The sequence below is a fragment of the Buteo buteo genome, chromosome 25 (assembly GCF_964188355.1).
Source record: "Buteo buteo chromosome 25, bButBut1.hap1.1, whole genome shotgun sequence".
Classification (NCBI taxonomy): Eukaryota; Metazoa; Chordata; class Aves; order Accipitriformes; family Accipitridae; genus Buteo; species Buteo buteo.
Genome location: NC_134195.1, coordinates 7094437 through 7119472, shown reverse-complemented (window position 1 = coordinate 7119472; position 25036 = coordinate 7094437). Strand labels below are relative to the sequence as shown.

At 46.5% G+C, this 25036-nt stretch overlaps 1 protein-coding gene across 3 annotated transcripts in view; it reads left to right on the top strand.

Annotated features, from left to right (window-relative positions):
* Window positions 1–2722: 2722 nt before the first annotated feature.
* NPAS2 (neuronal PAS domain protein 2) overlaps window positions 2723–25036 on the top strand; it is a 108980-nt gene continuing 86666 nt past the window's right edge. For 2 of the 3 annotated variants that reach the window (XM_075057286.1, XM_075057285.1), the window contains exon 1: window positions 2734–4514. In XM_075057286.1, coding sequence (XP_074913387.1) covers window positions 3922–4514 — 593 coding nt within the window. In that variant the 5' untranslated portion in view covers window positions 2734–3921. Of the gene's footprint in view, window positions 4515–25036 lie in introns of all 3 variants that reach the window. The other variant, XM_075057287.1, reaches the window with a different exon arrangement.

The following is a 25036-nucleotide window of genomic DNA, read 5'->3' as shown; positions in this document are numbered from 1 at the left end:
GAAGTGTTACCCAAAGAAGGAGCACCCCACATCTGTCCTCGTGCTCCCATGCTCACCCCCCCAGCCAGCCGGGCTGGAAAGCAGCGCAGAGCTCCCCGCAGCCACGGCTGGTGCAACCCCTTCGACTAACAGGAGCCACTAGATTTATTTGCCATGTATTTGTCCCTGTTGCTCTGTCTTTCAGTGTGGAAGGTAGGGAGACAAGTGGCCCAAGGTCTGTTGTGCCCCTTAATTAATATTAATCGAAATAATCCTTGTCCGTCTCCTTACTTACTTGACAACTTAAAAGTTTCATATTCAGTGCAATCTGGTCGGCTCTTTGAGGGTCCTTTACTCTTTCCCATCACGCCGCTCTCTCCCACAGTGCCATCCCTGACTTTTGCACCACTGTTGTCATTTACGTTGATTACAGGACGATTATTTGAGGGACGCCTTTTTACTTCTACACAAACGCTAATCCAAATGTAGGCTTCCCATTTAATTTAAGGGCTGCAAATTGCATCATACCTCCCCGCAACACGTACTTGTGGCTGTAAAAGGTTAAAAGCATCGACATTGCACAGGTAATGCCCATGCTTCCAGGCTGTGGTGGCCAGGCTCTGGCTCGGGAGCCAAGAGATGTTCAAGGTAGCTCCTTTGCTACATCACACGGTGGTGGTGGCACTACATAATCCGAAGCCCTGGCAGCAAGAGAAAGCAAGCCAGCACAGTTAAACCCAGTCCGTCCGGGCTGAACTCCCACCCAACCCCACATCCCTCCCCCGGGGTTGCCACAATGGAGCAGTGGGGTCCCGGGGGAGCTGCTGTCCTCTCCCGCTCTTCCCCTTGGCCCTCCACCCTGGGAGTCACCTAGCTTGTGGTTTGTGCCCCATTGAAAACCCGTCATTTCTGGGCCGCGAAGGTTGGCCAGCCTATTCTAGTCAAAACAAAAGGGATTGCGGCTGTGGATCATGGGCTCCTGGTGTCTGAAAAGTTACTGATATTTCATGATTATAAAACGACTTTTTTTTTTTTTTTTTAATTCAACACTGGGCTCCTTCCCTAAAGTTCTTACATGTGGCATCTAGTGTAACCCTTTGGTTAATTTCCAAACCAAATGCAATATTGACAGTATTGGTCGCTGGACCGAGAGAAAGGCTGCATGTTTTGAATGGCCAGTATTTCACAACGGGACTCAGGTATGCACTGCGAAAAGTCTGCCTCGCCCTCAGCCAATCTGCTGTTTGTTGCCCTAATTAAAGTTTACAATGGTAACCTAGGGAATGAACTAAGAAACAAACCTTAGCCAGTCTCACTTCTTCACTTGTGCAATGGAGTCCTTAGAAATTCACCGGGAAAATGTTAAAACACGGTAGAGATGTAATTTTGTACGTACGCCCGTGTGTCTCTCTGACTGCCTTTCTCAATGTGGTATTTTCCTCAAGGTACTGGGTTTCCCAGCTTTTGAAAGTGTAGGGTTGTTTTGGGGGCAGGGTTTTGGTAGGTTTTCAAAAAGACTGGAATATCAAATCGTGTGGTGTATATAATCATGGGAAGTTCCTTTTCTCTAACCTTACAAGGCTTGAAGATTTTATGTTATACTTCATTGTGCAACACAAGAAAAATACCTCAGGAACAGAAATGTCTTTTATTCCACTCCCCATGTATCTGATGCTTTATTCCCTGAGGCACTACTTGTTTGCCAAAGGATTGTTTAACCACTGTTTGACAATTTCCAAATGGGAAAAAATGCTGGGTTTCATCCAAAGGAAGGGAGGAGCTTTCCAAAGTTTTGTATTTAATCTTGGTTAAAAGTAAACAACTTTACCCTTTCAACATTAGTCATGCCTGCTGTATAAAGTGCGGTGTAAAAGCGCTCAGCAAAAAGAGCGCAATGTTTTTCCATACTTTGTAATTATTAACATTTGCATTCGGGATTGAATCGGATCGAATAACTGGCTGGAAGTGGCGTACAGGGGGGGCAACTGGGCATCACGGCGGGGTAACTGGGTGAGCTGGGTGGTGGAGGTAAGTGGGAGAAGCAGCTCGGCTCCTTGCTCACAGCCTGCACACCCCCCCCACACACCCCGTGTGGGCAGAGGTCTATTTTGTGAGGATGAACATGTTTTTAAAAAGGAGGCAGAATGGAAGGGGGAGATGGGGAAACAGCCCCCAGACTCTGCTGGCGCAGGTACGGCAGCGCTGCCAGGCCCTTCTGGTGGGGACAGAGCTTGCACCAGTTAAGGGGCTTTTCCCTCCCCAGGAAATCCCTTCTCCGAACAAAACATTAAAAAAAGCAACTCTCCTAAGAAGCAAATACTGTATCCCAAGGGGAGAGCCCTTTCTGCGGGTGGAAGGGGTGCCTACTCCAGGTCTTTCTTTGGCACAGCCATGGGGGGGGGGGGGGGGGGGACACAGCAGTGCCGGCAAACCCCGGGACCAGAGGCGGGGGGGGGACACAGCGGGCAGGGGGCAATAGCCGGCGGGGCTTGGCGAAGGGGGGGGGGGGGGATACCAGCGGGCTGAGCCCGAGCCGTGCCCCCGCTCCCCGGCCATTTCTGCCCTCCCCGGGGGTGAAGGGCAAGGCCGGCCCCCGCTCGCTGCCGCCGTCAGAAGTGGCAGGAATGCCCGGCGAGGCGAAAGCAAAGGCTCCGAACCGAGAGCTCCAGCCCACTTCCTTATCTCTCACTGGCCACTTTGCAGGAGGAGTATTAGGCAAAAAAAAAAAAAAAAAAAAAAAAAACCAACAAAAAAAAATGCAAAGTGGGGAATAAAAGGAATGACCTACTTTGCAACAAGGGAAAAAAAAAAAAAAAAAAAGAGCTCTCTGTCAAGGTTTTGCTCTAATTGCCGGTGCGGCGTTGCATAACCAAATCGGGAGCTCCTGCCGGTGCCCGGGGAGACCGGGAACCTGCCCCGGGGCAGCCCGGTGCCGTGCCCCGCTCCGGCTCGGTTCCCGGGACCACCGCCGGGGGAGCGGGCACGGGCAGGGCCGAGGGTCACCCCCCGTCCCCGTCCCCGGGTCAGGGACCGAGCGGGGAGGGCGTCCCCAGCCCCCCCCGCCCGCCCCCCCCCGCCGAGCGAAGCCGAGCCGGGGTCCCCTCCGGGGCGACCCGGGAGCCGGTGGCCGGGCAGCCGGGCGCAGCCCTGCCCGGCGGGGACGGCGAGCACCGCGGCCGGTGGAGTGGCGGGGGGGTCCCGGGGTCGGGCGGTAGGGGCGGCCGCCGGGGCGGCGCGGGGTCGTCGGTGTGGACATATGTAAAGGCGGGCACGCCGTGGGTTTGCTCGAGGCGTTGTGAAACCATCCTTGATACGGGGCTGGCTTTTTGGTTGAGGTTTTTATTTTTTTGAATTTTTTTTTTTTTCCCCCCCCTGCTTCCCCTTTCGTTCTCTTTCCAGCTTCTCCTTTTCTTGGATCCTCGCCTGTCTCCTCCCACAGAACGAGAGAGAGAGAGAGAGAAAAAAAGGTCACGTATGTTTGGAAAAATATGTAGGTCAGTGGAACATTCCCTGCACTTGTGCACAGGGAGCCGGGGCGGGAGAGCTCCTCCGCAGCCCTCTCGCTACCCACCGCCCCAGCCCGGCCCTGCCGGAGCCCACCGGCGGGGAGGCGGCAGGCGAGCGCCGGCTTCCCTTTCCTTCCCCCCCGACCCATTTTGCGCACCGGCCTCGGGTTTTTGCTCGCCCCCCCCCACCCCCTCCCGCGACTCCCCCCCCCTCCTCCCCGCTTCCCCGCTCCGCCGCCGGGGAAGGCGAGCGAGCGGCGGAGGAAGCCGGAGCCGCCGCCGCCGCCGCCGCCGCCTCCTCCGGCCGCCGGGGCCGCGGCTGCCCATGGGCGCGGGGCGCGGGGCGCGTCCCCCCAGCGCCGCCGGCTGAGGGCGCGGGGCGGCGGCGGCGGCGGGGTTCGGGGCTAGGGGCGGCGATGAAGGGCCGGCGGAGAGGATGCCCCCGCCTCGCCCGCCGGGCTCCAACTTGGCGGAGAACTCTCGGCCCCGCAGCCCCCGCGCCCGCCCTGCCTCTCCCGGCCGCGCGTCCAACTTAATGCCCCAGCGGGAGCCCCAGCCAGCAGCCCCCCCGGCCCCCGGCCTCCTCCCCCCCCCCCCCCCCGCAGCAGCAGCCCGGGCTCCCGGCGGCCTCCCGCTGCCGGCGGAGCCCCTGGCCCCGGCGCGCCTGGGTCCCGCGGCGCCCGGGGCGGCGGCAGCGCGGCATGCGGCGGCCCCGCGCACCATGAGACACGGCACCGGCACCGGCACCACCGGCACCAGGCAGGAGGCGGGCGGCGTCCCCGGCTCCTCGGCGGCGGCGAAGAGTTTGCCGGTTCCCGAGGCCGGCCTCCCGCGCGGCTGGAGCAGCGGCGGCCGCTGCCGCAGCGGCACCGGCAGGCACCGCAAAACCGGCGGCATCCAGCCCGGCGGCACGGCCACCGGCACCGGCACCGCCGGCTCCCGCGCCCAGGTGGCCACCGCGGACAGCAGCAGCGGCGGCGGCGGCGGCTGGGGCTTCCCCGCCGCGCTCCCGCAGCACCGGCACCCCAGGTAACGCGCGGCCCTGCGGCCCCGGCCCTCCCTCCGCCCCGCGGGGCGCCCACCCGCGACACCCGCGCGGGGTGGGGGGGGGGGGACGGACACGGCGACACAGACGCGCCCGCCCACGCGTGACCCCCCGCGGCCGCCATCGGCGGCCAGCTCCCCCGTCCCACGCACCGCGGGGGTGGCAGAGGTGCCCCGGGGTGCGGGGCGGCATCGCCTCCGCCGCGGGAAAGTTTCCGTGGGGAGCGCCGTCCCGGCCGGGCTGGGGAAAAAAATCCGCTGTCCCCCTCCCCATCTCGTTTCGGTGCGGTTGGCAGTTTCCTGACGTTGGGGGGGTGGGGGGGGGGGTCATTTAGGCTGGACTGCAACAGGGTCTGCGACGCGACCGGGCGGTGTTTGGTCGAGGAGAACTTCCAGTAAGACCAGTGGGATTTTGGAAGGGGCGAAGGCTCCCGCTGGGAGCGGAGGTTGTGTGGTGTGCTGGTGCTGCAGCCCTGCGCCGGGCTCCCGCTCGGTTCCCTTCGGCGTGCGGAACCGGGGGGGACACGACGCGTGAGATCCACGGCTGAGCTGCAGCACAGGACTGCTTTCGCGAAGAGTTGCGCGGTGGTGTTTTCCTCTGTGGTCACTAGCCTGATCCGTCAATTAACAAGCACGCTCATCCAGAAACTTTCCTCCCTACTCCTTAACTGTCTACAGGATGGCAGTTTACTTTCACTCAAGTGACTCAGAAATAATTAGCGGTTATAAGCATTACAGCCAGCAGAGGAACTTGAATCTTTTCACGGTGCTAAATCTCTGGAAGGGCTGTGGGTTTCCCTCGGACGGGCACAGCTAACCTGGGCGTTCGGCTCAACAAGTGCCGCCTCTTGAAGTGGAAAATGATCTCTCCCTTACCCCAGTGTGAGATGTTAATTTGTATCCCACCGTGGGTTTAGTGTTTTTTCGGCCATACCAAATAATTAGTCTTCACAGTTTCCAGACCTCACCAGCTCATCCGCTGATCCGTGTCTGATTGGGAGAGCTGTCAGCTGGTGGAGGGCCCAATCCTGCATATATTTCTGTAGATGAATATGGACGCGGAGCTGCTCTGCAGGGATGGCCTGGAAACAGGAGTATTTGGAGAACGTAATTGCCAAGCTGTGCGCTGTCTCACTGAACGTGTGAAAACGAGCGTTTTCCAGAACCAGGTATCTGACACCAGGGTGATTCCCCAAGCTGGCAGCACTTCTGTGCCCTGCTCCGAAGCCTGGAGACAGCAGGCTTGCCTAAAATTGCTTTCCCTCCCGAACAAAGGTGCCACCCTGCACGTGTGCAGGATTGAACCCACAGACTGTGCTTTGCAGAATTAACGATTATTGCCCCATTTTCTAGCCTAAAGTATGTGAGAGCACTTGAAGGAGTTGTTGTTTTATCACAGGCAGCAATGTTGTCTACAGTTAAAATTATCTAGTGCTTTCCATTGCAATGCTCTGCTTTCAGGTGCTTATGCATTTGCTAAGCTTAAACCTAGGCTGACATTTTCCAGGTTGAGTGTTTGCTGAAGACAGACTCTCTTCAGGAAGTTTCAGATGAAATGGTTCAGCTGTTTCTGAGAGCGTGGTTAGAGGGAAATGTATTCTTTGGCCACTTATCTGACGAAGATGGTTTAGGTATACATCATCCTGCATTAGGAGACCTTGATCTTTCTTCTTCCGCGAACCTGCATTTTTTGGCTATGTCGACAAGCACTTTCATCGAGACTGTTGAATTCTTGTGGCTTTGTGTTTTGGAGCAGGAAAAAGATACTTGGCTGGGGATCAATCTTGTGATGGGGGTGTGCCTTACATTGAGCCTATGAAAAGCTTCCAGAATTGGTCTCAGTTATCGTTTTTGTCACAACGCTCACGTTGCGCGCTCTCGGCGGAGGGACGTTGAGGGCTTGACCACCGCACTCGCTCGCTGAAGATGCTCTCGGCACAGAGCACGCTGAACACCCCAGCGTTGTTAGGAGCTGAGCAACTGCTCATCTTCCTGGGAAGAGTGAGAGCACTCCACTTGGTGGCCGAAGGACTGAGTGGACTTTCCCCCGCGGTTATTCTTCCCAGTTGTTCCTGCTACAGTGAGCACCATAAGGAGGGAGCACTGAAGACTGTCTCGGCTGTGTCTTCGGTGGCAGGGTGGAGAAGGAGGAGGAAGCTGCTTAATTCATGGTGACAAGGAATGGTGGGACTAGAATGGAGAAGAAGTAGTATCGGTGATGGAGGCATGGGGAAAGTGAAGAGCAGGGACCTCGAATTAAGTCAAAGGACTTGGTGGGGTCATAGATGACAAAGCTTGGGAACAAGGTGCAGGGAACTGGAGATAGAGATGGAAAACCCAGATCAAGAGAAGTAATGGTGGGCAGAAGAAGGTGATGAGAGACTTGTGGTGGACAGGGACAGGAGATGTGAATGTGCAAAAGCTGTGGTTTCCAGTCTTTCAGTGATCGGGTCACGGTACTACCCCTTTTTCATCCTTCTCGTCTTCCTCCTCACACGGCCTACTGTGTTCTTCAGCCCTTGTCTCTGCTTCTTCACCCCTTCCCTGGTTCCCTCACAGAAATTGTTGCTGCCTCCTTGCCCTGAGGAGCAACTGTTGTTGCTCCAGTCGTGGACCTCGGACCTGGAGAGGAGCTATTTCCATTGTGGAGCCCAGGCTCTGGAGCTGCCCTGAGCCCATGTGCTTGTTCTCCTCCTTATCCTGTACCCCACCATCGGGCAGCACCCCAAGGAGCAGGACCTGGCAGCAGGGCTGGTCTCAGGCCTCCACCGCCGTGTCTGCCCACCTTCTTCTAGCACTGGGTTTGCCATGGACAGGGTAGTAACTTTGTATGCCCCAGTTAAGCCCGACACTAGATTTTTATGCTGTGGACCTGAAGGACTCAATCCAGTTGGTGACTGCTGCAGTAGGCTGGGGTGGGGTTTCCGCCTTTTAAAGGAAGAATTTATAGCTCAGTATATTAACAATACATCAAAACACTGAAGCCCCATGGAAAAAAGTAGTATGTAATCATGTAACTGATGTTATATCGTAATACATTCATTTAAGGTAGGAAAATTAAGATCAACAACTGATGGTTTTGATCTGTGGCTCTAAGCATTCTTTAAGGATAGGACATTTTGCACTGCAAACGTAACGGTTTAAATAACCATTGGCTCCATTCAACCATAAGTTTTGAGCAATCGGATTATTTACATCACTACAATTGATGATTGGCAAATATCATACTCTTGAAAATGACAGTCAGGTATGTATTTTATGTGTATTTAGTTGTTTTTCTTTCTTTATAAGCTGAATTTAAGTAACTTCCATTTGTGTTTATAGTTTTGCTTTCAGGCTCCTAGGGCAGATGCACTTGAGTTGCGGATTTTGTAAAGGGATCATTATCTGTATAAAAAAGTCATTTTCCTAGATTTGGCTTAACTTTCCATTGATCCTTGATCTTATTAAAACTTGTTCTTGAAAAACTGGGCTGAGACCATTCAAATATTTGTATTTTAGCTAATTTAATTCAGTCAGAAATCAGCATCGGCTGATAGATGGACTTTTTCTTTATGAGACTGATTACTGAAGTTTGAAAAGGAAGCACCATGTAACAGCATTTAAGCAGAATGCATAGATGGTGGTGGATTTGTTTATGTAGTGCTGCTTTTGGTATTTCACAGTTTTTTGGGAGGGACTAAAGCCATTACTCTTTGTTGTGACCTGCTGTGGACCACACAGGATATATATACCAGTATATTGCCAGCTGAATTCAGGAATACAAGAGTTGCAGGGCAGGAAGGGCAAGGGGGTGAGAAGGGATGTGGTCCTGTAGGCTCGTGCTCTGAGTAAGCAGCTCAGAAACTGCAGGCATGGCTTACTCACTGCATTTATCTTGCGGTGGCTCAGGGATGTCGGCAGATTAGATTGAGGGATTTTGGGGCACGGCTTTCTTGGCTTTGTACACATAAATTCAATGTACATTTTGGGAGCAGAGAGGAAGGTACTGTTTTTTATGCTTCTCTTCCTGTGTCTCTTCCCCCTGAAGGCAAACCATGAAGCACAACTTAGTCCAACCAAAATGTTGTGTTTAATTACAACTTGGTAAAAACATTTCTGTTCCTTTATCCAAGGACCATCTCGCATGCTGCCTGCCACGTTTGGGAGGAGCAGTCTGATGCACCCCCAATGCTAGTTTTAATCCTGCTTCAGTCTGAAAATTCACCTGTGGCTTCAGAAAAATAAAACTGCTACAAAAGTTGGGTCACTGGTAAGCTTGGACCTTTGTCGCTAGGAAATAGTATTGCCACACGCTTTGCCCGGTACCCTGTCAGTACCTGCCTGCTCTTCCCTGTCTTCTCCTTTGCCTGTGAGCTCTCTGAGGTAATGCCATCTCTTTCTTCTGTGCCTGTGCAGCAGGTAACATGCCCAGAGGTCCAAGATACTCCAAAAATGACCATGTAAGTAGTGGGAACAAGGAGATTGTCTCACCTTCTCCTGCTTGGGCAGAAGTCTGTGTAAAACAGCTGGTCTTTCGCTGGCCTGATTATGACAGAAGGTGTTTTTCAGCTGTTTTACCACTGTTCTTAGGGACCTGTGCATGAAATAGAAGATTTCTAGCCAAGTGAAATGATGATACAGGAAAAAAATCTAAAGGATGTGTATGCGCATTTGAGATCAGAATGGAAATTTGGAAGTTCGGGTATGAAACCTCTGTCATTTCGAAACGTACAAGAAGTTCTAGCATGACAGAGCATCATCTACTGGGACATTTCAATCACCCTTTCTCTTTGAGTATCTTCATGTCCGATGCATGTAATATGCGTGTCAGGTTGAAAGTTAATGGAAGAAAGTATATGTATGATACATGAGTATATGTATAATCATAGAAATTCATTGCTACAGGTCACTGAAGGTGCAGAAGCTTAGATAAAATCTCCCAGGGACAAGTCAAAAAAAAAAAAATCAATGCAATGGTCAGATGTGAGTTTAAAAAAGTAATAAAGGCAAATCGAACATTAGGCATTATTTTAAAAAAGATGGAAAATAATGAAAAGAGTCCCATTATTTCGCTATATAAGCTATGGTGTGCCCACGTCTTCAGCATCGTGTGTTGTTGATCCCCCCACCTCAAAGGTGTATAATGGCGAGGGAGGAGATTGAGAGGAAGGCAGCAAAGGTGATCAGAGGAACAGCACGGCTCCTGCCTGAGGAGTGACAACGCTGATAAAGCGATGCCACGGAAATCTGTAAAATTATGCCAAGCATGGAGAAGGCATACACAGCGACAGCAGCGGAGGGCATGGGGTGAAGCAGGGAGCTGAGGGGATGGAAACAAAAGGAGGTGGCTCTTCACGTGGCGTGGTCGGGCTGCTGAGCTCCTCACCACAGGATGTGGATGCTGAGAGGTTACATCAGCTAATGAGGTGACTGGATGAGTTCATGGAAGAGAAATCCATCAAGGGCTATTAAATACAAAACCACTGCCTCTGGCTTAGGAAGTTTGGAGCTGCAAATTCTTGGAAGCTTGGTGAGTATCCTGAGGAAATACCACCATTAGTTTGCCTTGCTCTTCTACTCGCCCCTCGGCACCCGCGTCTGGCCGCGGCTGAGCGGGGCTGCCGAGCCCAGTGGTCCCCCAGTGTCTGCTCGGCGCAATGAACTGGGCCAGCACCCGGCCCCACTATGCCCCCGAGGCCGAGGGGCTGCTGGTGCCTTGTACCTTCAGTGCCACAGAAAGAGCTGGTTGGAAGAAGCTGGTCGAAGAGCTCCAAAGCGGAGCCGGGGTGCGAGCTAGAGCTAGAACGCCGGCGGTGCTGCAGAAAGCGGGGTACGGCGCTCCAGCTCGCTCCCCGGTGTCCTCTCATCGAGCTGTGGCGAGGATAGACAGCCTTATCTTCTTGGGTTCGAGTGGGTTCAGAAAGCAATGATATTCACGGAAGCAATCCCACCAAGAGGCGTTGAATACCAAGGCACAATGCCTGGCTGAAAAAGTCTCTGCTGGGAGACTGTGATATTGGTACACGCCTGCCCCGCTCACGCGGGCTTCCCCAGCCTTTGTGCTGCCCGGTGTCAGGGAGGGGATTTGGGGCAAGGGGCTCATCTTCCCTGACCTGGTGTTCCTGTAGTTACAGCTTTATCCGTCTGTACGAGAGCAGGCTTTGAAATTCTGAACTGAGGATGTGAGGATGCATTGGAAATTAATTTTCTTCAGCTATCCGCTGCACTTAAGCGCTGCGTAAAACAATGATGTCGTGTTGACTGCTGTTTACTAAACCAGACAATTTGCTTAATCAGCTGAAAGGCAGATTTTAAAGCCCTGGCTTGCACTTACCACGGCTGTGCTAAACCAAAGGCTGTGTATTGCTGTTCACTTAAGCAACGGCCAAAGCACAATGTATTCAAATGCAGCTCATGCTGATGATATTTGCTGGCTTTCAGATGAGAGCTGTTGCTATTAAAACAACAGCAACAATCCCAAACTCAGCAACGTCTCAGTCCTTCTGATTGTTCCTTAAATTTTCTAGACGCTAACTGATACAGAAACTCCAGTGCAGCACTTAATGGAGCTCACAACTGCCTAGCTGTATATTTTTGGGCTACCTTATGTAATAAAATGGCAGGCCCTTACACTGCCTGCGTGAGCGAGGTTGCATAAGCAGCCTGGGGAAACAACCGGAGCTCCAAGAGCCCTCCTGAATCCTGCACGTCTTGTTTGATCTCATTTAACGTTATTTAATAAGCAATATTAACCACCGCCCCCCCCCCCCCCGCCCCCCCGAGTTATCTCGGAGCAGTGATACTGATTTAATTTCACGCACAGACCTCACTTTTTAGAGAAGTCATCAAACTTTTCAGTCAATTGAGCAGTCTGATGTCCGGGTAGCCTTGAATTTTCTGTAATCAGCACTCAATCCAGTTAAAAATAAAAACACATTAAAAACAAAACCTTGAACAGGAAAATACTTGTTTTTCATTCCCAGTTCTAATTTGATAACCATTCTTAAAGTTCATTACTATGGTTTGTTCTATCTTGGGATAAACAATTTGTTATTCAAGCGGCTTTATTTTTTTTTTCCTTTAAAAATAGGCAATACTGTTCAATCATTGTGAAGAAAACCAGCATGAGAAAATCATAATCAACTCTAACAGGCTTACAGATGGCAATGAATTTCTTTAAGCATAATTTTAGCCCTGCAAACAATAATAATTGAGTTTGATTATTTATTATCATTTTGTCATTGATGAGCAGACCAGACTGTTTTTCTCTTGATTCCATCTGTTAGGTGTGTCAAATTTTTAAGCTGGAGAGCAATTTTAGTAAGGCAGCTCCCACCTGTAATCTCTAAATCAACAGGTGGATGTAATCGTGCAAAACCTGAGAATTACTGGTTATCTGATTGAGTCAGTGGCTGAATGCATCCCACTTTGAGCATGTCCTAGACTTATTGGTTTGGGTGGGACACCTCTCATATTTAATATGTCATGGAGAATTGACATGCTATTTCCCATATTATGGGTAAGAATGGTATGCTTGCAAAATCTTGTTAATAATAAGTATTATTACGGCATGCAACGTGATCAGCTGGAGATGGGATGTTTTTCTGCTATTCCTAGTTCTCATACAAAATATCTGCCTTGGTGTTTTTATTGGTACTTCTGCAGATTTTACTTGCGGTATTTTGTCTGTTCCTCGTTTTGACCTCTAAAACAGTAAAAGGTTTTAAATTGGAGGCTTTGCATTAGACATACGCACATTCCAGTTACACTTCCAGTGAGAGTTCCTCTAATTTATGATTTATAAAGTGTAAAACAGCTGTGTGATTTCTACATGGACCATTAAGGCCACTACTCAGTTAGGCAGAATCTTCTTCCTGTTCATCAGATGAGCATCGATTTTTTTTTAGTTTGCTTTATCTTTGGTTACCAAGCTGAGTATTTTATTCTCTGTTCTACTTATCTTATACTTCCTTTTCAATATATTAATTTCAATGTATTAAAGCAGCCTAATCAAACAATAGTTCTGTGAACCAGATGGGTGCACTTCCAACAATTTCAGCAAGAGCAATACTGATAAAAAATAAATAGGTCACTCATATTCACTCTTGTATTTATGTTTTTTTATAAGGACTGAAGAATCTTGCTTGTTTTCTGGGCTGTCACTGAAGTCAATGGAAGCTTTGCTGGAATAATTCTGGACATTTAATTTGATTGTTTGCAAGGTGGCACGAGTCAGTTTTTTCATCTTTCTTTCTTTCTTTCCAGCACAAAGGACCTTATTGTCAGCTGATGCACAGCGATGTAACTCAGCTGGTTGTAGCAATTACATTCATACTGCCTGGCCCCTAATATCCATATTTCTTCAAAAATGCATCGTCTTTTTCAACAACAGAATATCTTGCTATATCTTGCTGTTATTGAAGTGTAAGAAATAAAGCTGCATTTGGTGCCTATCTGCTGTCCTCATTAAGGCAAAACTCCCACTGAAATCGAGGAGAGTTTGGCTGACAAAGAATTACTGGCTTGAGCTTCTGAAAGGTCTAAACTTTCTCTGTCACTTTTTGGGTTTGAGTTTTGTTTTTGTTTGTTTTTTATTTGGTTGGTTTTTTTAAATTTTATTTTATTTTTTATCTTGGCCCTTATATTTTAACTGCTCCCTCTCCTTCTTTTATATTTATAGTTTTGAATCTTTAGCTTCCTTCACTAGCATCTTTTTTGGTTTTACTTCAGTCAAGCCTTAGGACCTTGTACTCCTCACCTTGCCCTCTCCTCCTTTCTTCTCTCCTCTTACTGACTCGCTCTCTCTTCCAGTTATCCTTCTGTTATCCTCCCCTTCGCTGACAGCAGCACTGTAAAAAGTTGATATACATCATGCATGTTTCCAGGAATTTCATTTAGCTTGTTTAGACCCCTTTTACATACAGGTACCTATATTCAGGTACTTGCCTTGGGGCGAAGGAGCAGTTTGTAAGATTGGTGATGTAGACAGAGATTTATTTGCACAATATTCATCCCTGTAATCTTTCCTCCTCTTCTGGGTAGGATCTTCGAAGTTCCTCTGAAGTATTCATGCAGGGTTTCAGCAGTAAATTGAGTTTTGGACTGATAGAATAAATATTTGGCGTAGTATTGCAGTCAGAAAAAAATACTTAAGGATTTTGAAGTCTGTGTAGAAGGGGTTTTGTTGAGAGCGACGAAACTGGAAATCTCCAAAGAAATGGGTTTTATTCATAATTCTACTGTGCAATGTTACGAGCTTAGACCACGTATATATCATGCTTTTTGTGCATCACTTCTCTGATCCATAAAGTAGGGCAGCTTTACAGAGTATTGTAGGCTATGATCAATTCTGGGTGCCATTCATAGCCAGGTATCCGAGGGAGGCACGAAGCGGGGGAATCTGGGGTGCTAAATATACCCTTGGCAGAAAGAGGAGCCACAGCGAAGGCTTTTTTTGGGCGTTGATCCATCTCGGTGGTTAGGATACATTAGGCAGTACCTTGTCACCGCAGGCACTTTGCTTCCAGCTGTGCAGCACCTGGTGGCGTTGGAGCTTTCCCTGGATGTCCTGGCTCCGTTGGTGACCTGCACAATTGCTCGGTTCCCCCCTGCTACCTCTTAATCATCTGCATTTTTCAGATGGAAAGCTTTTTGAAAGTGCCAAGTATTGTTATTTTCTTGCAAGTTTGACTGAAATTCGAGTTCTTTTCCAGAAGACCTAATTCATGCTTTTGAAATAAATAGTAGGTGTATGGCTTCTTAATGTACAACGTAGCCTTTCAAACTAATGTCGTCAGCTTACTGTTTCTTAGCATCTGGATCCCTGCAGATATACTTCTTGAGTAAAAGGCATAACACTAAACTTGCTTATTCTCCCTTAAATAAGCAAACACATTTTCTCTTATTGTAATGGTTACAAATAATTTTTCATGGTGTCCAATTGCCTGTTACTCCAGCAAACCTAAAATGTATCAAAAACTATAGGCTATATATAGAGAGAGTAATTCCAGTTAAAAAGGCATTTATTCTTCTTTAACGCTATTTCTATTTGATTTTCTCAAAACCCTCCTCTTCCAAAGAACAATTTAAACCACATCTGAACGATAGATTTATTGTTGTCGACTGAATGAGAAATTTGATAAAGATAGCTTTTCGATTTCCATTAAAAATAGATTACTTTTCAGAGGACTGGAGGATATAAGTGCAATTTTTAACTTTGAATTTCACATTTCGCTGGCCCGGTCTATAATATATATATTTTGAAAGTCCTAATTGGCATCAGACTTGGCATATTTCTCTGCATATTTTTTCTCAGTGTGAAACTATTAGAGGGTCATTGCGCTGGTTAATGAAAGAGGGCTGACATTCTTTGTAAGTCGTGAGTATTTAAATATTCTTCTATGCAAATTTTGCCTTTTCATGAAAAAAATGTTTAAAGAGACATCTTAAAAAGATTCCCTTAGAAGTGTTGAAAAATGCAGGTTACATTCATTCAAAATCTAGATATCCAGTGGTGGGAGGTGATGACACATTTCAAATTTGCTACTGTATAATTAAGAGGGGATTCCATGTAGGAGATGTAAGCATAAAAATTGGGTATGGCTCTTCACAATGCTGCTAGTTTTGCAGCTGAATTCCTCAGTACTTTTCTTAGAGTGTATAATCAGTTATGCTTGTGCTGATTTAATCAATTATTCTTGTGCACAAACAAACAAACACAAACAAAACCCAGCTAATTTCAGACTGTCTTTGAAACATCAGAACTGGAGATTTCACTTACAATGAAAGAAATATTATTTTCAAGCCTCTAGAATGATTTTAAAAATGGCAAAGATATATTTGGGAACTCTCATACTTTTGGGTACCGGCAGCTGTGTATCCTTATGCAAAAGTGGATTTGGCTGAAAGACCAATTCATAAATATTGTATCTGAAGATTGCAGCAAGCTTTCATATTTGCAACAGATAATGTAAAATGTGCAACATTTTTTTCTTCACTCTGAGAAGTTTCAGCTTAAACAGCTCAGTCTCCCAAATCTAATGAATAATAGCCAACGAACAAAAGTATCCATGGCTTCTTGAATCGCGGGGGCTGGAGACCGTTCTGTCTGCGGAGGAGGAAAGGTCAGCCCGCTGTGGTCAGCCTGAAAACCCTCCCGCGTACTGCCAAGCTGTGAAGCGGCTGGGAGGCGGGAGATGTCAATAAATAACTTGACTCCTGCACTCCGTGACTTCCCATCTCACGGTCTAGGAGCTTCCAAGCAAGCAACAGACTGCTCCTAGTTGCGTTGCTTGGAGAAACCAAGTGGGAGATGGGGGAACCTCTCGTTTCTCAGTTAGAAAAAAAAAATCTCTTTTTTTTCCCTTTTTTTCTAGACCTCCTCCGCCTTGATCTGCTGTTTGGGGAAGTGAGGGGTGTAGTGGGGGAGGTAAGACTTATCTTTGATCTGATGGCTCCTTTCATTCTGGGCTGCTCTCCAGGAAGAACTTTTCCCCCTTGAGGACGCAGCATTTTTCATGGCAGAGGCTCTGCGAGCCAGAGCGCGGTGGAAGATCCTGAGCTCGCCTGACGCGCGCTTGACATTTTAGCGCAGATTCGGCAAAGCAGCTTTATTCAGGTAAACACTTAGGCACATGCTTTTCATTACACATTTGCTCAGAATTTCATCCGAGTTTCTCCCCTGAATATGGAAAGACTTAAGCACATATTTAAGGGCTGAGTAGGTCCCCGCTCTGACTCACGTATAGCGCAGCAAGGATGGGTTGGATGGGAAGGGAGCCGTCATCGCGGCAGCTGAGGAGTGGGACGTACCGTCCGAAAATCGGCACGCGGCAAAGAGGCCGTGTTCTTCTGGGAGGCAGCTTTTTATCTGTGTATGGCCCCAAGAACAGGAGCGGCCCTGGACTTTTGAGTTCCATCTACCCATTCGTTCTTCTGTTTCTCTTCATTTTGAAGTACTCTGCATAGGGTTTGGATGGTCTGAAGTAGGTTTATAATTAAAATTTGTCTGTTCTGCAGCCTCATGTTTGGCAGTTTTAAGACTTACCCATCCGGCACCCCAAAAAGAAGACGGCGTTCTTTTGCAGAATACTTTGGGCAATCTGTATGTAAAGGCGGTGCTGAATGCTAAGTCCTCTGAGGATTACTCAGACCGCATCAGCCACGGAAGGCTTCTGAAAATTATTAAGTATTTGTCAGCAGTGAACACATGCCCAAACCTTTTGGCTCTTTCTAACTACTTTATTCATGAAAAATGTTGGTTCGCAGTTTTGCCTGCAAAACTTAAATTGATTCAGGCACTGATGTAACCTTTTCTGCTTCTTTTGAGGACCTGAATTATGAATCTAGATTAATTGTTTTGCAACACAGAGAAGAAAGGAGAAAGGCACTGCAGAGTGAGCTCGGAAATGCTTCTGCAGGAAGGTCATTTTGGCGAGCCAGGTCTTGTCTGCTGTTAAAGGTCTTTGCTGACAATAATACATGTAAGGGTACAGTGGTAACTTTCTCCAACAGATATATATTGTATGCAGTTACTTTACTGGCAAAACTAAACTGTTTCCCCAAGCAGAATGAGCTATCCCAGCAAAAAGGTGTTTAGGGGGAGTGTAGTAGAGTCAGCACAAAGATGTTTCCAACATAGGGTTCACTGAAGGTTTTTCCACATTCCTCACTGGCAATGCCACCCAAAATTTGCAATATGGACTACACCTAAATAGAATATGGATAATGGGTTCCAAAACCTCATCTGATGAATAGCTTTAATTGTTGCATTTCTTCTTGCACTTTAAGCAGGAGTCTGGCTACAATGGAGGTCGCATGTTTTTCAGGGATTATAAGGTAGGATGTGGCTCACTTCAGGCTAGCCTTTTTTTCCTGCATTTTAATCTGGAGTTAATAACTTTTGGGATGTTTCTCCCTAGTCTTGTTTCCCAGGTAGTCTACAGGTTTGTTTTGGAGAAGTTTGTTTGATATGAAACTCCTCTCACTCTGCCAGAGCACGACAGCTCTTGCAAGACAATTGTCTTAAAGAGCAAAGCAATAACTGGGGAGTCATGAGACACATCTGGCGTGAGCTCAGGCAGCACTGCCGCCATAGCGTATTCTTCCATTTAAGACTGGTTCTCCATTGCTTTATCAAATCTTACCCATTTTTGCTAAAGCCATAGTTGTGAGACTGCTTTAATCCATGTAAGTCTCTGCTGCTACCGCAAAGGATGATCCGGCCTTACTTCCAACTCTGGACTCTCGTTTCTGTTATTTCCCTTGTCCTGGACCAGTGGGCCAGAGAAAGAAGCTGATCTTGCTGAAATTTAACCTTTTCTGTGCATGGATGGGTTAATTTTCACCTGTTGTGTTTTCTTAAGCTGGTTCACTGTGCAGCCACACAAACGGTGGTGGTGAGGGGGTCACAGGAGGAAGGCGGGATTTCTTTTGGAGCCAGGGTGCATTTAAGCCACTTTACAGTGTCTGCTGAACATTTTCCAGGACATGCAAGTGTCCTGGAGGAGAAGAGAAGTGGGGCTGGGGTTTGTCCTGAGGGGAGCTGGCGAGTGAAGAAATGGCAGCAAGGCTGAGATTGACTTCGGGAAGTTGTACAAGTTGGGCAAGGAAATAGTGAGCTGGGGAGGAGAATGGACCAGCAGGAGAGGGAACACAGAGAGTGCATGGAGTAGAAAACGATGACCAGCAGGAGAAGGAACATGGACAGGCGATGAGGAGCAAGGGAGACAAGGAAATTTGAGCTGCAATCCATGGCAGTGGGGAGAAAGGAGAGAGGAGGGATAGCGAAAGAGCCCCTAGTACAAGCTTGGGTGAGGAGGGGATGCTGGAAAAAGAGAGTGTCAGGAAGGGAGCGAGCATGGAGCTGAGCCTGGGAGAGGGAGATCAGGATGGCAACATGGGTGCAGTGCAGTAGGGAGAAGGAGGTCGGAGGAGAAGCCAAGGAGGTCTTTGGGCTGAGCAAAGTCTGAAAGCGGGGTTGGAAAGCAGGGGGTGATGCTCAGAGTTGCTTGGGAAGTACCTGGGACTTGGAAAGCCAGAAATAAAGATGAGCACATGCTCATCCTCAAGTGTGGGGCTGAGCGAGGAGTCTGAGGTACAGAAGGAGCTGGCTGGAGGTCGAGGGGACAGGCAGGGGCTGCTCGCTCATGCAGGCACCTGGGATGGGAGCCCGGTGCTGCCAAACTCGGTGCTCCTCTGCTGCCTCAAAGCCCAGAGGGAGAGCATCTCATCCCTGCCTCTCACTGCTCCCCCTTGACCCTACCTAAGTGGGATCCTGGTTAGCTGAAGTGACTGGAAGGCTGCTGATATTTTGGAAATGTCACAACAATGCCAAGGAATGAGGTTTTCCATTTTTTGAGAGACCTAGCAAAGTCACACACTCACAGAAACTGCATTAAATGCAGTCGAGCACTCAAAAATTAGGAAATAGTATAATTAAGTCTGCCTGTGTAATTTTAATTTATTCACTTCCTACGTATTCATTATGATTCAGTACTTAATGATTTAATGATCACACTACGATCAAATAATTTTTTTGTTTTGTTGTTGCCGGTCATTTTAAGTCAGGTTAATTCACTGGCGGTTCCCAATCAGTTCACTGAGTCACTGCACAACTACTGGTGTAAGCTGGGGGGACATGGGAAGGATGTGACTGCTTTTGTGCCAGTAGCCTGGCCCAAACCAGTTCTGAAATGACAACATTAACCTCCATGTAGTAGGGTAATGACTTCAGTTCTATTAAATGTTGGCAAATTTGGGCAGATTTTTAAATGGGGATATCCTTGTTGCAAAGAGCCCACTGACCTGCAGAGCAAGGACTAACTTTTCTCAAGAACATATCATCTCTACTTCTTCACTCTTTTGGCTGAAATCAGGAATAATTATAATTCTAAGGCAGACACCAGACTGCAAACTTTCAACCCAAGTGGTTTGATGATGGAGATGTTCTGTGTAACCAAGAAAGGTTCTCATAACTGGAAGAACCAGGCAAGGCTCCCTGGCAGGTGCTGTCCCCAGACTGCTCCCTAGAAAAGGCAAGAGCTGAGGGAGGTCCAGTGAGGCTAGCCCTGAACAAAATTGATATTTCCTGCAGCCAAATAGATGAGTCTTAATAAAACCCTGAAGACTTCAGACTTTCTCCTTGATCATTCTGCGAAGCTGTAGGTGCGTTTACTGAGCAAAGCTTTTCTTAGAGGAGCTCCTCCATTTTCTCTTAAAATTATTGTTTCTTTAACTTTGGGTCAGAGGAAAAAGGGAAGAAGGAAGCTGCTTTGTACCTCTACTGGCTACGAGTGGTCATGTACAAAAACAGGGCTAAGAAGTGGTATTTTATGCACCACACAGCTGAATCATGAAGGGCAGTGCCAGAGTACCTACCACAGGTAGGGACTGGACACCGTCAACGGCTGCCACCACTAGTTCAATTATTTTAGCTGCTAACAGGCCCAAAAGATAAGTTGAAAGAACAAGATGAGCACAACACAAAGGTCTTTCTGGGTCATGGCCAGTTCCTTTATATCCCCTGTGCAGCAGGGGATACATGGATATATGGATATATGACAGGGGAGACGGCGCATGGTGGCTGGCTGAGCTTTCCAAGCCGGGGCATTCCCAACGACTAGCTGCTGGGTTCCCATCTACTTTGCACCAGGCAAGCAGTGACAAGCACATTTAGGATGACGTTCTGACTCCTTTGAACTTCAATGTGACAAAAATTTTGCCTTTATGACCCAGAGGTTTGGGGCTGCGCTGAGGCCATTACATGCTGTTTCCTGTTCTGTTCACCATTTTCTGCCACTTTGACTCAACACCCATCATTTTGGGGCCTCTTTATCTGTTTTAAAAAGGGGGGCTTTGTGGTTCAGCAAGCTTGAGGTAGGTCAAAGGGGAAAAAAATGCATTTTGTTTAGTTGCAAAGTATTTACCTGGAAACTTTGTTTCTAGTAAGTTCTACAGCTAAAAAGCTAGTTTAAAAGACTAAATTTGACATAGAATTTGTAATTTGTATTTGAAATGTACATAATTGAGAAATAATAAATACTGAGCCCACAGTGCTACTTTCTTGTTTGTTTTCGGGTGTTTCTGCTGCTAAGATATCTTTTTTGGTATGGTTAAATCAGCCTTTTGAGATTTTAAATTAAAAATTCTTACTTATTTAAATAGACTAATAAAGAATTTTTCTTGCTAATAGCTAAAGTAATTTTTATTACTACCTTAGCGATGTAATTTTCATTTAAAAAAACTGCACTATTTTTATATCTTAGGAAATGTGTTGTTCATGTTCGGAACTATATAAAGCTTCAACAGTTCTTTCTGATATGAATTATTTCAAGATTGTCAGTATGTAACCAAACTCTAGAGATCAAACAGACTTTCTAATTAGTTTTCTGATCTTCTAATTACATCTTTTAGAAGCAGATTGACAGGCATTAATGAAACTTTTTATGTATATTTATAATTTACGCTTTACAAAACCTTGTGCAAAAGGAATTTTATTGTCTATTCATATACTCCTTAAGCTAAGGAAATACAAACTTTAAGGATCTTGCTGTAACAACGTTGCTTCTTGCTTGCTGAGCCAGAGTTGTATATGCTGTATTGTATTATATCTGAAATTCAACAAGATATTAAAACTTGTGCCTAAGTTTGAAGTTATTTTTATTGTTGAAGTGACTTGATTACTGTCATGCATCAATGTCTTCAGGAGAGTAATAGGTCTTGTTTCTATCATATATTTTTATGCTTTAAGCCTGTAAGTATGCAAAATGTCCTTTAGTTGTGAGCTGTTTAAGAACACAGCTTTACGCATTTTTTTTCTGCTGTGCAAGGCTGGAAAGGTCTGAAAAGTAGAATTAATGTAAACAGTACGAATAAAAATCTTTGCAATGTCCATACGTCACATCCTGTCAGATTGATGCATTAACTTGCTGGATTATGGGCTTCAGTCAGCAAAAAGCAAAGCAAGCTGGTAAATAAAAGTTTGACCTGGTTTTCTATATAATTAAAATAGTCAGTAGATTTAAAAAACTGATGGAAGGCAATGGACTCTGCTAAAAGAGCAGGCAGAAATTGAAAGCAAATATAAGTTACCTGTTAGATAGCTCTTCAGAAGAGAGAGTCATTCTTTCATTTATCCTGGTATATGGAGACCAAAAGCTCCCCCGTGAACTTTTGAGGGATCCAGTTAACATCTGAAGTCCATCTATTATAGCTACAGTAAATACATTGTTGTCATGGTAATGCAATGATCAAAGTCTGAGGGAAAAACTCCAGCATTTTTATGGTTCATAGTGTGAGATGAAAGGAAGGCTTGACAAGAAATAAAATAGAATTGATAAGCATTTAGTTTAAGTTGATTTTGCAACCTTCCAGAAAGATGTTACAAATTTTAATTTAAAATGAAACAATTTCAATTTAATTATGTGATTTTGTATAGGTATTCTGATATTGTTAATGCTCAGAATAATGCTGTCATTGTTGCCTGGGAAAGGTGGCGGTTTTCCTTCCCCAAATCAGTTTTCTAATTTTGGGGGGCAAAATTGACCCAGTTGGGCCCCTTGCGATGCTGTGCAGGGAGGTCACTGGGAGCAACTGGGAGTATTCACGGGGAGATCTACCAAGGGATGAAAGTTGGGGTTTCACAGCAGACCACAGCTTATTTAAGTCCACTCTACCCCCAAGTGCACTTAAATGGTGGAGGGCTGGTCCCATTTGCACCCGTAGTCTGGCAAACACCAGCTTGCCAGCCCCTGTGCACTCCTGCCAGTCGCCTTCTGCTATCCGACCAAGTGAGCCTTCTGCAGAAGTCCCTTCAGCTCTCTACATCAGAAAATAAAAGAAAAAAAAGGAGAAGGCGGCTATTTCTTTGCCAAATTACGGAGTTGAACCCGCTCACAGAAGGAGCAGGGACCAGCAGCGAGGATGAGCAGGGCAGGAAAAGCAGAAGAGGAGAAAGACCTCCCCTGTTTGGTGGCCATGAGCCATTTGGCTGTCCCACTCTTTGTGGCCTTGAGCGTTCGAGATGCAGAGCTGCTTGCTCATGAAGCAGGTGACGTGCACGTCCCCGAGGAAGCGGAGAGTAGAAGGGTGGCTTGAAATCCTCCCTTCCTCTGCTGCTTCGGTGTCTTTCTTACTAAGGGCTGTGCTTGGGGCCATCTGTAAGACAGGAAAACAAAACCCCAGCCCCTTCTGTGTTTAGGCAACAAATCTTTCCCTCCGGGTTGTGAATCCTATCCCAAGGTGGCCTGCTTCCCTCATTATCTTCCATGGGACACCTGGTTCCAGTTTCTGATTTCCACTCCAGTAAGGGTTGCTTGAACATTGGGCCTGGCTGCACAAAATATTACCCGGCTCAGATCCCTTTCCAGAGGAATCGTCTCCTTTGCCAACATGCTCACAGTGTGTTTCTAGCCCCAGTCTAATATTACTTGCTCACAGTGAATATCTCATTATTCCAGAGCTGTGTCCTTCACTTCAGTGGTGTAGCTTAATGGGGTATACGCATGCATGCCCATAAATCTTGATGGATCAAGCTGTGCAAGCTTTAGTCCCAGCGAAAGGGGATGACTCACCTGATGAAGTGCTCACTAGTCAAAGCAAAAGCTGCACAAAGGAAATCTTAAGTGTTAAAATAATCTTTTGTCAACAGGGACAGATTCTGACCTCCTTAATCACAGTGACTGCATCTTGCAAGTAGTCCCAATGAATAAACTGAAACTACTTGCAGAGTAATAAAGTAGCTCTCCTGGGAGAAAGGGTACTGGATTCCAGCTATAGGTCATCAACCTCGTGTTAAAGTCTCAGTCCATTTAGTTGATGTCTCATGGCTAATGTTCCATGACAGCCCTTTAATACACAAGAAAACAGCTTAATCTGAGAGACCCCTCCTGGCATGTTATAAATTTCATCAGTATTGAGGGGGCCATTGAAATTAAAATTACAAAAAAGATGTGAAATGTCACACGACATGGTGATGATCAAATGCTGAGCACTCTCCTAACTTACTTTCTGGACGCTGGTGTAGGCCCACAGCCCACTGCCCAACAGCCTGAGATAAAGGCATAAATATGGAGGGAAAGGCAAAAACAAGAGAAAATTCAAAGGAAAAAGTGCAAAACCAAAAAGGAAGGTAATAAAGGAGAATTTCATTTCCAAAGTGCTTGATTTTCTGAACAGAACTGATGAGAGTGTGGAAACCACAGGGGTGGTATCCATGCAGGATTAAGACTGCTTTCATTGTATTTTTTAAACATAAGCAGCACAAAAATTGAGTGCGTATGAGCCATCATGCATAAGACCTGTATAAACACCGTGACTGCTAATCTGCAGCCCTCCCTGGATTTTTAAGAAAATCCTTGCCAGAAAAGGACTGGTGACCTTAATATTCTTTTATTCAGTAGCTCCTGTGTCAAAAAACAATTTAACTTTGCAGACCTAAATGATAAGAAAGTACTTGTCTTGAGGATATTACTGCCTTGCGCAGTTTTCAACCTAAACAAAGTAAATAGAAAACTAGTTTTGTCTGAATGAGGACTTTATGGTGTGCCCCAGAGGAATTAAAACTCCAGGAAAGGAAATGGAAAAATCTAGAAAATGAAGAAAAACAAATACTGCAATTTAATAGCATGTTTAAAGCATATACTTGTTTTAGAACATGTGCTCAACATCTTCTCTTACTGGGTTTTTAGGATGTACAAGTAAGTACCTGATGATGTATATTACTAAATCACAGTGCAAAGGTTGATACATGTATCCGCAAAACTAGCATTTTTCCTGGACTGCAGCCTGGATATGCAAAAAAAAAAATTAAAAGAGAACAAGGAAATGAAAGTATTAAATGCACTTTTTTACCTCCAGATAGACTGTAAATCAAGCATACATAAGTTTTCATCAGTCTTAAGGCAGCACTTAGATGTATAGAATATCAAACATTCAGAGGAAAGACCATCACTTCCAAGATGCACTTACTGTTCTCATTTGTAATTTATCCTGTAAAAATACAGCAGCGGAATGTTAATGCTCTTTGGTAAGATCTTTAAAACCGGAGAAATACTGAAGTAAAAGGGACATGCTCAGTCTGACAGCCTGGTAATTTTTTAAGAATGAACTGAAAGTGATTTCAGAGACTCCTCTTACTCCTGAAGCCTCATCTTGTTCTTTTGCAATTCTGCTCCTGAGTGTTTCATACATTATTTTTCTCTCTGTGTCTGATAGGGCCATCCAAGAACAGGGGAAGCTAAATGTCAGGCCACATGTCTGAAGGAATAATAAAATAAAGGGTCTTTATATAAACAAAGTAAAGTGGGTTTTTTTAAAAGACAAAGATTTCTTTCTTTTCCTTCAGATGATTGCCCTTGTACATTTTTGGAGGGGAAGAGAAGACTTGCTAGCCTAGGTGAAGAGGCTGAGGCCTGAAAGAGGAAAGAAAAGGTGTTTGATTTGTTTAGGAAGGCAAGGAAGGGTGCACGTGAAAAGGCAGTAATGGGGTTTCCTGAGATTCTGGGGAACCAGAGGGAGGAAGAAGG